This window comes from Dermacentor silvarum, chromosome 3 (assembly GCF_013339745.2).
Source record: "Dermacentor silvarum isolate Dsil-2018 chromosome 3, BIME_Dsil_1.4, whole genome shotgun sequence".
Classification (NCBI taxonomy): Eukaryota; Metazoa; Arthropoda; class Arachnida; order Ixodida; family Ixodidae; genus Dermacentor; species Dermacentor silvarum.
In genome coordinates this window covers 213,045,840-213,060,305 of record NC_051156.1, presented here as the reverse complement: position 1 = coordinate 213,060,305, position 14,466 = coordinate 213,045,840, and the positions used below count along the sequence as shown (strand labels likewise).

Sequence of the window (14,466 nt, the reverse complement as noted above, 5' to 3'; positions counted from 1 at the left end):
CATGGCTGGGATCTGATAACGTGCCCTCAGGCTTGGCAGCACCATGACAGAGCCACTATGCCGTCACGGCAGGTGGCTAGAACTCTCTAACCACAGAGCATCAGAGAGAGAAATGAGTGAAATAGGTGGTGGTATCATTCTCTGTCATTGGTAAACTTTCGTACAGTGATCTGGTGTCAGCTGTTACCATCTTCACGCAATGGTAATCATGCTTGCAGGTGGCATGTCGTACTGTGTGCCATAGTGTTTTCTGGAAAAATTATTTTCTGAGGGCAGTGCTATTGATGTCACCGATAAGTAAAAGTATTGCAAATTTCCAGGTGTCACTGATGCCAAGGAGTCAATTGACACAGTACACTCCTATTCACACTGCTTCTTCACAGAACTTCCTAGTTAACTTTCTTTTTGCAAAGTGGGAAAGTGCAAGCATTCCTTATTGACAGATCTTGTGCGTTTTTTCATGAAATATTGTTAGCCATACGAGTTAACTTTCAAAGTGGCTCTCCCTTTTCCTCAAAATAAAATAAAAGGGGAGCAGGGACCATCTTTCTGATGGTGATAACTGTTGCCCTGGTCTCCCATCCTGAAAGTTGGATAGGTTGATGAGCTCTTATCATGCATAGCAGGCTTGTCTGATTGCAGTGATTTAAGGGAGCTAGAGAAAGTGAGATGGAAGCTGTAAAGCAGCAGATAAGAAGTGGGGCACACCAAGCTGTAAAATTGCGTGTTCTGGATTAGGGCTGTTTGTAGATAACAGGATTAGGGAAGTGAGCTAGGCAAACTCTGGTATCACCTCCCATCATACAGTCTAAATGTGGAGAAGCACTAAAACGAGAAATGTGTATCATTAAATTACACTATGTGTGTCAACATCTGCTTGAGTGCGGAAATCGTTGATGTAGTATTATGTGATGCCTTAGTTTCTTGGGCTGATTCAAATAACATCCACACAGTCTCATTGTTTGCAGGATATGAAAAAATGGAAAAACGAAGCTTTGGCCTTTTGCAGTCTTGTCAAAGGGGCCCTGAAACACATTATTAATGCACTAAGAAAAAATTCCCAATCTGTAGACAGTGCTGCTGTGAACATGTGAGCCATATATATTATTCCGCTGCATGCAGCATGGAACTTACAATCTCTCCTAGTAGATTGCTTGCTCTCTCCTGTGGCTTTCAAGGCTCCTTCTTTTTTTGCTGCCGCCACTGACGTCATCAGTGTCACTACCAGGATATTTCTATTGTGGGGGCGGTCAGAACATGATTCTCCATTTTCGTTGGTGGTATGCAAGGAGGGGGGCGATGATGAGGTGCAGGAGGGGGAGGGGTAGCATGAAATATTGGGGGCTCAGTGACACCCTCTTGCACCCCTTTAGAGCCACCCTTGGACATCACGGACAGCATGACCACCCATAGATTTGTGCCAACCATTGGGCGATTGTTCAAGACATTGAGCTACTCGCCGGTACATGTGTGCATGCACTACCAGATCGTTTAGGAGACAGAGGAGCAGTGCTTGTTAAAGCACCTTGCCCGACCTGTCGCTGCTTTTTTGTTGCTCTCTGGCACCTTTGCCAGGCACTGACCATAAGCGCAATGTGGAAAGAAGAAAATTTGGCAGACTCAAACTGTAGTTGACATCTTCGTAATGCAAAGCATTGCACAAATCATTGCAGCACGAGACGCCAATGCACGTTGAACTGGTGGGGCCCTAGTGGCCTGAGATGCGCTTTGTCGTTTTCCTATTGCCTAGTGTTTTAAGATGTAGAACGAACAACAAACAAGCGAATGAATGACGAGCAAACAAATGCATGAGTGAACGAATGAATGCTCCACCGCCATTTAGTCATTAATGAACTGGAACTATTGTGTAGCCATGAGCTTCGACTGAGTGGCTGAACATGTCACACGATGAACTCACGCTCAACGCGCTTGCCTGGTTCTCCTCTCTCGTCCCATTCGCGAGCTTCAGCTACATCCCCTCTTTGACTGTAGATGGTGGTAGTTGTCTATCTGTTGACCCACGAAAACGACGAGATACACCACAAAAACTGCCATGATTCGTAGAAGAATGCTTCGCTTTAGAAGGAAAGAAAGGAGTGATAGGCAGGGCAATGCTGTCGCTGCCGCCCCAGCTTAGGGAAACTGAGGAGTTGAGGGGGAATGGGGGAAGTAAACATTGCACTCTTTATATCTCCATTTATATTAAGTCTTTTTCGAAGGTATATACGGGAGGATAACTTTTGAAAGGCATCGTGCTCATTCCAGCATGTTGCTCAGGCTTTAAAAGAGCGTATTTTAGGGCCTCTTTAATAGCCAAACATTGCAAGTTCTTTCATCATGGTGTCAGGGAAATTATTTTATTTGAATGGTGTTTGCAGTTAGTAAAAGTGACTAAAACTTACTCGCTGAAATTTCATCCGCTAAGAGCACCGTGTGATCAGTGGTGAGAAAACAGTTTGCACCATGCAGTTAGGGTTGTCTCCTTTGCCGGGAAAAAAAAGCAGCACCTATTAGGAATGGGGAGAGAGGGGGAGGGGTGAAAGATACTAAGTACTGCATGAAAAAATACAAACAAAAAGGGGTGATGGGCCAAGTATGAATTTTACGTGATTATATTTATTGATATAAATTTGGCACACATTTAAAGTCTTCACGCTGTACTTGCAAATGATTTATTCGTAGGGCATACGTACAAACAACCCAGCAACAGGTCTACATAAAACACAAAACAAATGAATGTTCGCTCACCAAAATGCATAGAAATATTCAATGCAGGGCAATTTTAAATGTATATTTGGCATTCGGTTTAGCTGCTGTAAGGAGCTGCTTGTTTTGTTTTCCTACTTGCAAGTATTCATTGTGGTTGCATTTGATATTATGACGTACAAAACTCTGCTTTGACCATTGAAATACTTCGTTTGTTCCTGTCGTTGGTCCATAGATTTCCCATCGCGCTAAATACCTGCTCAACAAATGCGTTGCTACAAGGCATAGCGAACACGTGCTCCATGAGGTTCCACAAATGAGGACACTTAAATTCATTTAAGAAGGGAAGCCACACCAATTTTTGGGCGTAGACAAGAGGGATCTGCTGCCCTTTGCTGCACAATGCTCCCCATTGGGGGTGGTGGCTGTGTGCGCAACGCTTTCAACTGATGGCACGGCAGCCGACAGTAGGAGGGAGCCGCGTTTTCACGACGTTACAAAGCGGAGTTTACAAACTTATCTTGGTTCTTGTAACGTTGGCTGTGATGGCAGGCACGCACACATGTACTGATTTAGGGGAGAACCGGAAAACCGGCAACAGGGGGGCCAGTGTGAGGATGAGCCGGCAGCCGGCGCTATGAAGAACAAACTGGCTGTGCCGGTGGAAAACCGGCCAGGTGGCAACCCTGCATGCAGTAGTGGCTGATTGGCACCTAGATTGCTGTGACATAGCCGGACTAGAGATGGGCATGCGTGTGTGCCCAGCTCCAGTCAGTTCGTGGCTTTAATGCGTGCACTATGGCAGGTAACCTTTTGTGAAATTTTCTGTTTTTCAAATTTTTCACCTCAAATGGTGTGGTGGAGTTTATACAAGAGTATGTCTTAGATGAGTAAATATATAATCAGAGCTCGATCAAAAAGGCATTTCTTAACATAAAAACTTAATGTTTGATACTCAAGATTTTTTTTTTTTTTGTCTCAGTCCGATGCCTTGTCGGGTTGTCATTCTGTGAACATATCTATATTACACATACTATAGTATGTTTGCTGTAATGGCCAGGAAACATTATTTTAGGAGTTATGTGGAATGTTCTTTTAGATAGGTGTGCTCCTTGGTTCCCCAATTTTATTTTCCACATAACACTGACAGATTGTTTCATCTTGACAGGACTGTTTTGATTAAGCAGGTGCATCTAATGGATATATGTGCTTTACTAAGTAACCGGTAATAGTGACACCACCACACCCTTTAAATGCAGCACAAGAAGTATGTAATTGATTTAATTTATTTATCTTTAGGTACTGTAGCTTGAAGGGCTTATGGCACACAGGCGTTCACACGGTGCTCCTAGTTCATGCAAGTGTAATACACAGATTTATCATGACATCCCACGCAATCCAGCACATCAGTGTGTGATTCTACACAATAAGGCTACAGATGCGGCCAGCCACCAAATGAGAGTTGAGTTGTATTAGATTTGTGCATTATTGAGAACCCTGGCCCTTTTTTCACTCGCCAACAGCTAGCAGCAAGACATACCTTCTACAAGTATGAGTGTTACATTGGAGCAAAACTAACAGAGATCAAAGTAAAATAGATTGGTATAAGGCAGAACCACCAAAAACAAAAGTGAAGCTTGGGAAGATTACAAAAAAAAAAAGGATGCATGTACCACATCGACAATTAGCAATTACTGAAAGTGCATCTGAAAACTTCAGTAGTGATTTAAAAGAAATTCAGTGATTAATGGTATGAGCAATGGAACTGTACTTGTATGCATTTCACTAAGGTAGGTGTTTAGCTTGTTGTTGATGCGAACTGCATCTTATTGTCACTTTGTTCGTGCTCGTCCTCAATGTGCTACGTTTTGCTACTCGTTAGTTTGCATTACTGTTGAATTACAGTTGGCACAAACACAAATTTGACAGTACAAAAGAGTCTAGTTTACAGTTTTTGCGGAAGAGGGGGTGAGCTGAATTAAAGGCAGGTACTTTACTCCTCTTTCTTGGCAGCCTGATGTCCTTTCAAGGGTGGCCCCTCTGTCACTAGACCAATTGGATCAAGAAACAGTCCAGCTGCTGAGCAGTGTGCCTGGAAAAATTTTGCCTTTAGAGGAGAACTCTGACATCATAATTAATGAGGGCCGAACCATCTACTCTATCCGTGCAGTCAACACGAGTGATCGTCCCGTGCAGGTACGTTGGTGTTGATTCTAGAACTCTTTGAAGGAAATAGGTGTTCAAGTCCAGGCTCAAGTTGTTATGGAATCAAATCAAACTTTATGTGGCGTAGCCACATAAAGCTGAGCATGCCTGAGCATGCCTATTCTGAGCATGCCTGATAACACAATGATAAGCATTGTGTTATGCACACATTCACTCTCACTTTGGGCCCGACATAGCATACATTCAAGGCATATGAAACTCTATTAGTGCTGTGGGGAGGAATGTACACATGCACTAGCAAATAAGGAGTTTTTCCTGTAAGAAGTTTGTACTTTGGGAAGCAAAAGTTTTGGTTTCAGTGAGCACTGCAGAGACTTGTACATAAAGAAAAAAAAAGTGCTCATCACCTATCTATAAGCCGGTAGTTGCGTCATTTATGGATTTCATCATCGGGTTTGGTTGAGTGGAAATTGACAAACTTTGACATTTACATAACGGCAGCTGTCTCGACCTTGTTTTTCATTTACTGAATAAGCTTAGGGGCCTTTCTGAAGCTTTAGTTATTTTTTTCTTCTGTGACACTAATTGACATTTTCTATCTCTTTTTACTTAGATTGGCAGTCATTACCCTTTCATTGAGGCAAACAAGTACCTTGTATTTGACAGAGAGAAAGCATATGGAATGCGGCTGGTGAGTATGAAACTGCTGCATTTGAACTAGAGGAACAATAGACTCCAATCTAGTCAAGGGATATGTGGTATATCACCTTTTATGTGACTAGGCTTTAATCGCTCACTCCTGTGTTGCTTGCGTGGTGCAAACGCAGTTGTGAGTCCAGTAATGTTGCGTCCACTTTGTCTTTTGTTCTGCATTTGTTCTGCCTGTTCTAGCCTTTCAAAATCTCTAAGCTAGGTCAATAGTTGACCCTTTAGCACGTGGTCGCATCTGTGAGCCAGTGAGGAAAGGTGAAATGAATGAACACTGAAAAGAATAACTGCAAAACCTAGTTAATAGATGCCTCTTTGATAATAATAATTGTTACTGTGCTGTTTTTAACGCTTCAACAGCAATGTGCACAGCTGTGGCTGATGGGTAAAAGAGCACTCGGTCCATTAATATACTGAGGTACACAGCTCTCAAGCATTTGGTACATAAGATGTTGAGGATCACCCTTTGTATTTGCATTTCCCGTCAGACTTTTTAATAAACACTAGTGAACTGTGCCCATGTCTCCTGTTTTTTTGTGCAGAACATTCCTGCTGGCATGTCCATTCGCTTGGAACCTGGGGATGCAAGGAATGTCCCACTCGTGGAAATCGCTGGTTCAAAGTAAGCAAATGTACAAACAAATCTCGTGCTTCTCTGAAATGCTCTACGCACTGTCTTGCTGCACAGGAGTGAATTAGAGTGAATTGTACATAAGAATGAATGGCAGATTCAGTTCTCAAATTTTGATGTGCTTTCTGGGGGAAAGGAATTACATTGATGCTACCTGTTCAGAGTGTCAAGCCCAAAGCATTAGTAACAAAATTTACAGCACTACAGTAATAATTGCTCTGATTTAGTTTTTCAAGTGCCCTGTCATGACACGCTTGACTTTCTTGGCAAAAGCACAGCAGCAAACAGCACCGTCATAGCTGTTATTAGTATCCCACTCTGTAACATCCTAACGTTGTGGCAATTTCACATGTAATATCCCAAAGCACAGGGATATCTATGGCTTGGGGGAACGTGTCCATTTCCAAACGTTAAAGTCTGATAATGGCTGACCGCCTGGCCTACTGGCCAGGCGGTACTAATTTTACTATACTCCGTTTTATATACAGCAGGCAATGCTGCTCAGTCTATGCAAGTAGTGTGATCACACAAGTCTCACATTGTGCATTTTGCAGTGCAGTTGTTTTTAAAGCAAAGTTTTATATATCTAGGTGAAATCGTATAAGGCTAGGCGAAATCGCCTGTGTACAGAAAACTATCATCGTCAGCATTGGCTCGAGTGTCGTCATCTTCTTCCGCAGCTGGCTTGTTGGCGCTCCTTGGGTTGCGCTCGTGCTCGTGTTCGGCATGCACTCGTGCCACTGCTCCCGCGTTCGTCGTCGTAGTCTTCTTCCACAGCTGGCTGCGTTGCCGCTCATCATTCCAGCGTAGAATTTCTCTTCTGTCGTCGTAATGGGGTGGCCTCGTTTACGGGGGTATGGGCCATTGTTTAAAGGGGTATGAGCCATCTTTTGTCTTACGTAATGGACAGATTTAATTTTGAAGCGATTTAATTTTGAAGAATCTCAAGTGGCTATGGGCTGGTGAATGCTGCAACCACGCAGCCGAGCAAACTCGAGACATCGAACGCAAGCGACAACGGTGGACTGCGGGCATACCGTCAGTGACGTCGTTCTCTTCGTCACAGCCGAATGTGTGTGTAACCTCATAATTGAGAAATACTTTAATGAACCCCCGGCATTAACCCCGTGATAAACACCGGGCCGCACGTTTCGGCTTTGCTGGTGTATCTTTAGGTAGTGGAAGGGCCGACAAATTTTTTTTAAAATCTGAAACACCTGCTACAGAGTAACTACTTTATATAATTACATCTACTAATACTTGTGTATGAAGATTATGTCAAATCAAATATTATCTGTGCGCACCTTTGCGCTGCTGATAGGCAACGTGGTATGTTTTGGTTGCAAGAACAAGCGGTGTGCTGTGACTGCTGGTTGTAGAAATGTGTCACTGACTCGTTTGGTGATATTAAATAGCTTTAGATCTGCGACGCCTTCCATGTAATAATTATGTTGTATGATGCGACATAAAAGTATAAGTTTTTACTAGCCTTTTTACTAGTGTTTCCTGCTATGTATAAGATGGAGTTTACAGTAGGTTCCTCCTGGCAGCAGGTCTCGTCTGCATCCTGCAGAATTGATGGATATCGCTTTCCGGCGCCTGTTAATTCAGTTGATCTAAAGCTATATTTCACCATATTTCTTACATCTTCAACATCATAAAAAGCATACAACTGCAGAATAAAATTAAAGTTTTTAATTCTTTAGTGCATTTTGTTAAGTGCACAGAATGTGGACTCCATGCGAAAACTCGCTACAGGAACATCAGATATGACCTCTACCATTTCATGTCTATCAGGTTTAAAAAGCACCTATCCAGCCACTTGAAAATTATTCTTGGTGCCGCACATTGTGAAAACCAATGAAAGGAGTGAACCCACTGCATACAGCGACATACTCACTACCGAGCAAAAATACCCCACCATCTACCTTCGCACTTGTTTTAGTAAAAAATTTTGCACATAATATCTAAGCTTGCAACACAATTACAATCAGAAGTGTTTCAAGATGTATAAGACACATTTTAAATTAGTTTCATCAGTGCTTTTTCTGTTGATGAAAAATCTTAGCATACACAATTGTGTACCCAGTGCCTTGAAGGGATATACTACTAAGCTTTCTACAGTAGAACAAGTGGTGCCCAGAAATGAAGACTAGAAATCTCTATATAGGGCGCCCTTTCTTTCGTGGAGACGAGAACCCCCACAAGTAGCCGAGTATATGGCAAAAACGACATCTCTGCACCTTTGAAATGCCAATGGGTCTCCAGCGGCAGAAGGAATTGAATACAATACCCTCTGGATAAGAGACAGATGCTTTGTTTCAACGAATGCTAATTACAGCTAGGACAGTGCTCCATAAAGTGAGCTGTTGTGCTCATGAGACGTCACTGTAAAGAAGCTGGACAGCTCTGCCGTCACCAGCTCTTCTCCTTCTGTAAGGACATACTAGGCTGTTTTCAAAGCCTTTTCAGTGTGCGGAAGCCACCAAAAGGCTAGATTTGTTGCTGCCTAAATGTGTAGCCAGAAGTTAAGGGGTGCATGTTACGATATGTCGCATTATTATGGGAGCCAAGCATAAACAAATATTTGGGCTAATACCCATGCAAGTGATGCACATGGCATTATATTGGGCTGATATAATAATTGGACATAATCTGATTATGACCTTGCCTGCCATATTGGCTGATTGTGCTGATTTGATACCCAACCACTGTGGCTGCATTTCAATGGGAGTGGAATGGAAAAATGATTGTTTAAGGAACTGCAGGCATCTTTGGCACATAAGACTCTTATTACTTGGGATTCATTCTGGATTTTACTTTCATATTAAAAAACAAAAGCATTTGGAATTATTCACAGACCACTCCTGAAGTTTCACAACAAAATAAAAATAAATGTTCCAGAGACAACACCAGGTGCGATGAAACAAGAATGAGGTGTGATAAAACATTGTATGAAAGAGTGTGAATGGATAAAAGGTTGCTGGTGTTTATATGTGGTGAATGTTACATACACTGGATGACAGGATTAAGGCATTCAAGCAAAAGAAGGGACAGAGTTGCAGTCGTAAAACAGGCCTCATTGTTGTTCCAGAGTTGTTCGAGGTGGAAACAACCTGTGCGATGGTGAAGTGTCCAATAGGAACCTTCCGCTAGTTATGGAGAGGGTTCGAGCGCGTGGCTTTGGTCACAGAAAGCAGGTGAGTTTTGTTTGAGCTTCTTGCAATTTAGTAGCCTTGCAGAATTGTGCATGCGTAGGGAACTGAGAGCATCAGTGAAGCTACTTGACCTTTTGAGATTATGTAAATCTTTGCATTTTGTTATTTGTACTTGCTAAATGCGTCTTCTAACAGCACTAAAATAGTATCCACTTGATGATTTGAAGTTCAGGCATTGGCTCTTACAAAGTGTACATATTGACCGACACTTTCCTCTTGAAAGCTTTGAGAAGGTGAGCTTGCACGTAATAATGCTGCTTTTTTTTTTTTTTTCAGGAGCAAGTGCACGTCTCAAAACCATTCAAGATGTCACGGGCCGACTACGTTGCCAGCTTTGGACCTACAGTTGGCGACAGGGTAATTGTTTCCTTGAAATTATTTTTAGATGTATAGAAAATTTTCTCTCTTTCAATGAGACTGATAGTTTCAGCCGGTTCGATCATTTGTATTCAGCAAAAATGTGTCGTTGCTTGTATTCATATGTACAACTTTTCTTTTTTTCTAGATAAAACTTGGGGACACTTGCCTGGTGATTGAAGTTGAAAAGGACTACACCCAATATGGCGATGAAGTCAGGTTTGGTGGAGGAAAGGTAAGGCCAGAGTATATTAAGAAAATGAACTCTATCGAAATCTACTTAGAGGAAGGAGCTTCACCTTTCCTTTTGCCAAATTATATTTCCATTGAGTTTTGTTTTATAATAATACACCAGGCTGCAAAATGTTTTATTGCGATAGCAATCATATGGACACTTCAAGCAGATTTCTGTCGTCGCCGTCGGCGTGAGGTTCCGTATAAAGTCCAAGGGCGATAAAACTGTTGCCGCGCGCCATACCGTATGTGCGAGTGAAAGCGCATGTGGGACGCGCGCTATCACGGAGAGCGAATGCACGGCGGAAAGAAAGTGCGACTTCCATGGTGCGAAACGCCGTGGTGGTGTGGGAGGGAGGGAAGGGGGGGCGACGCTTTGCTGCGGCACCAAATGCATATCTTGCAACCGGGCGCAAGGGGAACTCGCGACGCAATCTCCCACGCAAAAGGAGCAAAGCAGGAAGGCAGCGCGGGCGGGAGGGGGGGGGGTGGCGGCTTCTACTCTGCCAACAAATGCGTTCATGTACTTTGCGCTTGGTTCTTTATTATGTTTGCGCCGGTACGGGCTGCCGGTGTTGTCACGCGCGCTGTATCTTGCAAGCGATCTCCACACGGCTCTGACCTTTGTATGCGCTGTGCATTCGGCCGCTCAGTTTCCGTTGAAGCGATAGACCGCACGAACCTTCGCTTGCTGCGGCGGCTGCGCTTGCTGCCAGCGTTTTGACAGTGGTTGTCTGTGGTCATTGAGTGTGATCTATTCATGTGTGCTTGTACGCGCTGACACAACGCTTGTTAATTCAGTTAGTAAGTGAATGTGTCCAACTTTATGCAGCCGATAAAACTACTATCCCTACTTCGAATAGCTCTCTGCTAATTTGCTATCGCAATTGATGCTTCGCCTTTCAGGCGAAACTGCAACATTTTTAAAAGTGTATCAGGATTAAATTTCTTTAACTTCAATTTTTTGCCACTTAGTTGCTTAGTTTGGCTTGGTTGCTTAGTCAGTGTTTAACAAAGTTCAGATATTAGGTGCAAGTATTGACAGTGAAGAAACGTTTTTAATGGCAGTGCTGTAAGCATTTGTGGGTAATACTGCATGATTAATGTCTGTAAACGTGGATTTTTCTAGGAAGTATTTAACGTTGTAGTATGTGTAGCAAGAATTGCAAGAACTAAATAGTATTTACTTGGGCTTAAGAGTGCAGTGGTCAACTAGTAAGACTCTATGTATGGATGATGAGTCCAGATTGTCCTTCCATTTTTAAGTACCTACATCCACAAGTAAACTTCGTCGCGATATTACTTTGACTGTGAGAGCTGTTATGGGCTCACTCCCCTGGTTGTTTTGATGTCTGCCAGTGCCCACTGCCCATAAGTAGCTGAAATCCCAAAATTCTTTGTGAAAAAATCACAGAGAATGAAAAATTCTCATTCTGCCACGAGAATTCAGAATTATGATTCACAGATTCGTAGTCAAGGATTCTATCTCTCAGCCACTCTGCCGATGCTACGGCAGTTTGAACAGCCTGCCTTGTTTGGCTAACACTCGCTCTGTATAAGGGATACATCTGGGTACTGGATAGAGCTGGCATTGGCACCTTCTTCGTGCTCTAGTGTGTTGCCTTCACAGTTGTGACGGTGATCTTAAATGACATTTTTTTCTTCTACATGTAATGACAAGAATTGAGTATGTCCACTACGTCTTCGTTAGTCTTCTTCTAGTGCTTGGCTTGTTCTCTCTGTTTAGCGGAATGATGCCGACATGGTCCGGTTTTCTTCAAGGATAATGTGACGCCTATTAATGGCATAGCCTAAATATAATTTTGAGAAAAGCGAAACGAATCCAGCAGTAAGAAGCTATTGCGTTGTTTTAGTAGAGACCATTGGCTGAGTCCGGATAGGTAAGAGGAGGAAGAAAAGCCGACTCTTTCCACTTCACCACTGGGTGGCGCGACTTCCACAAACGAATATGACTCGCACGTCTCTTACTTCTCAAAAGGAGATTGCTCGCTTTCACCTGCAATTGTTCTCCAACAGATGCCGCACGAAAGAGTCTAAGGTTTACTGCGCATTATATCTCGCCTGCTATTGCATCACATTATGGGTGAAACTAAATTTATTTTTACCCTCCAGAAAATGTTTATTGTTGGTTTTTGTGTGATACTAGGTTTTCTGAAATATAGAATGTTGCGAGAGGGACTGTAGGTGAAATTTGAATGAATGTCTGTCTCATGTTGCTGCAGATGGCCATACCGATTAAAAAAAAAAATGGCATCCTGCTTAACAGATATTCAGTTTCTTGCAAGATTTCCATAATGTCTGGTCCACACTGAAATGTTCAAGGGTTCTCTTGAATATTGTGAGTTATTTCATGGTCAAAATATGTTTGTGATCAGCTTGTTGTGTTAAGGAAGTGCAGTGATGCTGAAATTAATGCAAGAAGATACTGGCTGAACTAATTATGAACCAAACGTTCTGTGAGATTTACACGAACGATTGTGTAAGCATGCTCTTGACATGGTCATTTTGACACCATACCTTTTTACAGCAGGCTAAATGCCTCTATTGTTCTGTTCATGGAGGCAGTCATTTAGGCATTGTCCTATGCCTAATTTACTGCCTATGTGAACATGATTACGACATTCGTAGAGGCTAGCAGGGACATCTCGTGGCACATTGCAGTAGTTGCATCTGTAAATCTGAATTTTAAAAAATTGCATTTGTCTGCAAGAGTGCTAGTCAGTGGACCAGAGAGATGTATGTAGTTTTCAAGTGTGAGGGATGACTTGGGAAAACTGTTGATATGCGAGTGTGCGCTCAGTTTCATTAACAAACAAGGAACTACAGCTTTGGAGCTTCACGTGTGCTATCAACAGATCAGTGCATTGTGCATAAAGTGGGCTTTATATGAAAACCTTTGTTTGCCCTAAAAGTTCGTCTGGAAGTTGGTGCTTGTGTGCGTCTGTTTTCCTGCAACCCATGCTTCTCTCGTGCAGTTGGAAGATCAGACACAAAAGACAAATGTCACTGACTGTCATTTTGTTAAGAATTTTATGATTGGAACTTCCCTACTCACATCATCTTGTGAGGCAGTTTTCAAGTGCTAAAAATGTCACTGGCGGTATAGTAAGATTGTCAAGAAGCCTGCGCTGTGTCTGCTCAGTTGAAGATGCATAAAAAGATGCAGTGAGATACAATATCGGGCTGTTTTTTTTTCACTGGGATAATCTGGATGACCACGAAAAATATGTGATGATGGATAGAAATATGCAAAACTTTGCAAGGGGCTTCATTTGTTGAATGCTTATGATCCACAGGTGATACGAGATGGCATGGGGCAAGCAGCTGGTCGCAACCCGGAGGAAGTCCTTGATGTGGTCATTACAAATGCTATCATTGTCGATGCACTTCTGGGTGTCGTGAAAGCTGACATCGGAATTAAGGTAACAGAAAATAAATTATTGCCCCTACATCGAAATTTTGTGGCAGTACCTAGGTGTCAGCATTACTGCAGCATAACTGTCTTTTCAGGCTGTACCTTCCATAATGTTCTTTCTTTTCTGGCCTGACTGACAGCTTTGTCTGTAAACTTATGAGAATTTATTTTTTTCCTTAATGTGGTAATTGCAGTTGATAATGAAGGCTAGGGAAAGTTAACAAATTGTTTACTAAGGTAGTAAATGTGTGTTTAACTAACTTTCTTTTAAGGAACAAAAAGTTACCATATTATGTGTTTGGCTTTAGACTTGTGCTTCCTGGAAATGTTTTTTCTAGTATTGAAGGAGTATAGCACAATGGGTTGGTTGGTATGGATCTATTAAGAATGATAAAACAGAGCTCAGAAACATAGAACAGTGAGAGGTAGATAGTATGTGACTGAATTATGAAAGGAAGAACCCTGTGGTAGTCATGCCAGGTGATTGTGTTCACACACACGTGCAGGAAATTTTCGTGGGTGGGCTTCCTCCTTTCATATTTCAGTTGCCAGTTCACACTCATCCCTTGTCTACCTGTCGGTGCCCTGTGTTCTTACACGCTGTTTTATTATACTTAATTGTTTCTGGTAACAAGCATTCTATGTCTATGCTAAATGAAAGCTTTTAGAGCGCAGCTCTTAGGTGCCCGTTCCTGTGGCGAGCGTTGGTGTTGTCCCTTGGTGTAACTGAGTGAATGAACACAGCAAGAAATGAAAGCTAATGCGGAGCACTGTGTGAGAAGAAAAATGTAGCGCCACGCAAGACTTGCGATGACCGCTATGAGATGGCACCAGAGGAGCGCGATCGTCAGTTTATCGATGTCATGCGGCGAGCACGTCAGACGATACCATATATGGAAACAAAACGATGCATGAGCGGAGGTCTGTCTGCGGCGGCTGCTGTGAATCACGCCCATGCATCACCGACACACTGCCTGTTGTGATCTCCCGATTATCGAGGCAGTCGTGTC

General features: G+C 42.7%; 1 protein-coding gene across 2 annotated transcripts in view; it reads left to right on the top strand.

Annotated features, from left to right (window-relative positions):
* The window catches only part of LOC119446629 (urease subunit alpha-like), a 110,841-nt gene that overhangs the window by 50,597 nt on the left and 45,778 nt on the right, over window positions 1-14,466 (top strand). For both annotated transcript variants that reach the window (XM_049664267.1, XM_037711113.2), the window contains 7 exons: window positions 4,720-4,902; window positions 5,486-5,563; window positions 6,123-6,202; window positions 9,306-9,411; window positions 9,706-9,786; window positions 9,935-10,021; window positions 13,338-13,463. In XM_049664267.1, the coding sequence (XP_049520224.1) occupies window positions 4,720-4,902; window positions 5,486-5,563; window positions 6,123-6,202; window positions 9,306-9,411; window positions 9,706-9,786; window positions 9,935-10,021; window positions 13,338-13,463 (741 nt within the window). The remainder of the gene's footprint in view (window positions 1-4,719; window positions 4,903-5,485; window positions 5,564-6,122; window positions 6,203-9,305; window positions 9,412-9,705; window positions 9,787-9,934; window positions 10,022-13,337; window positions 13,464-14,466) is intronic.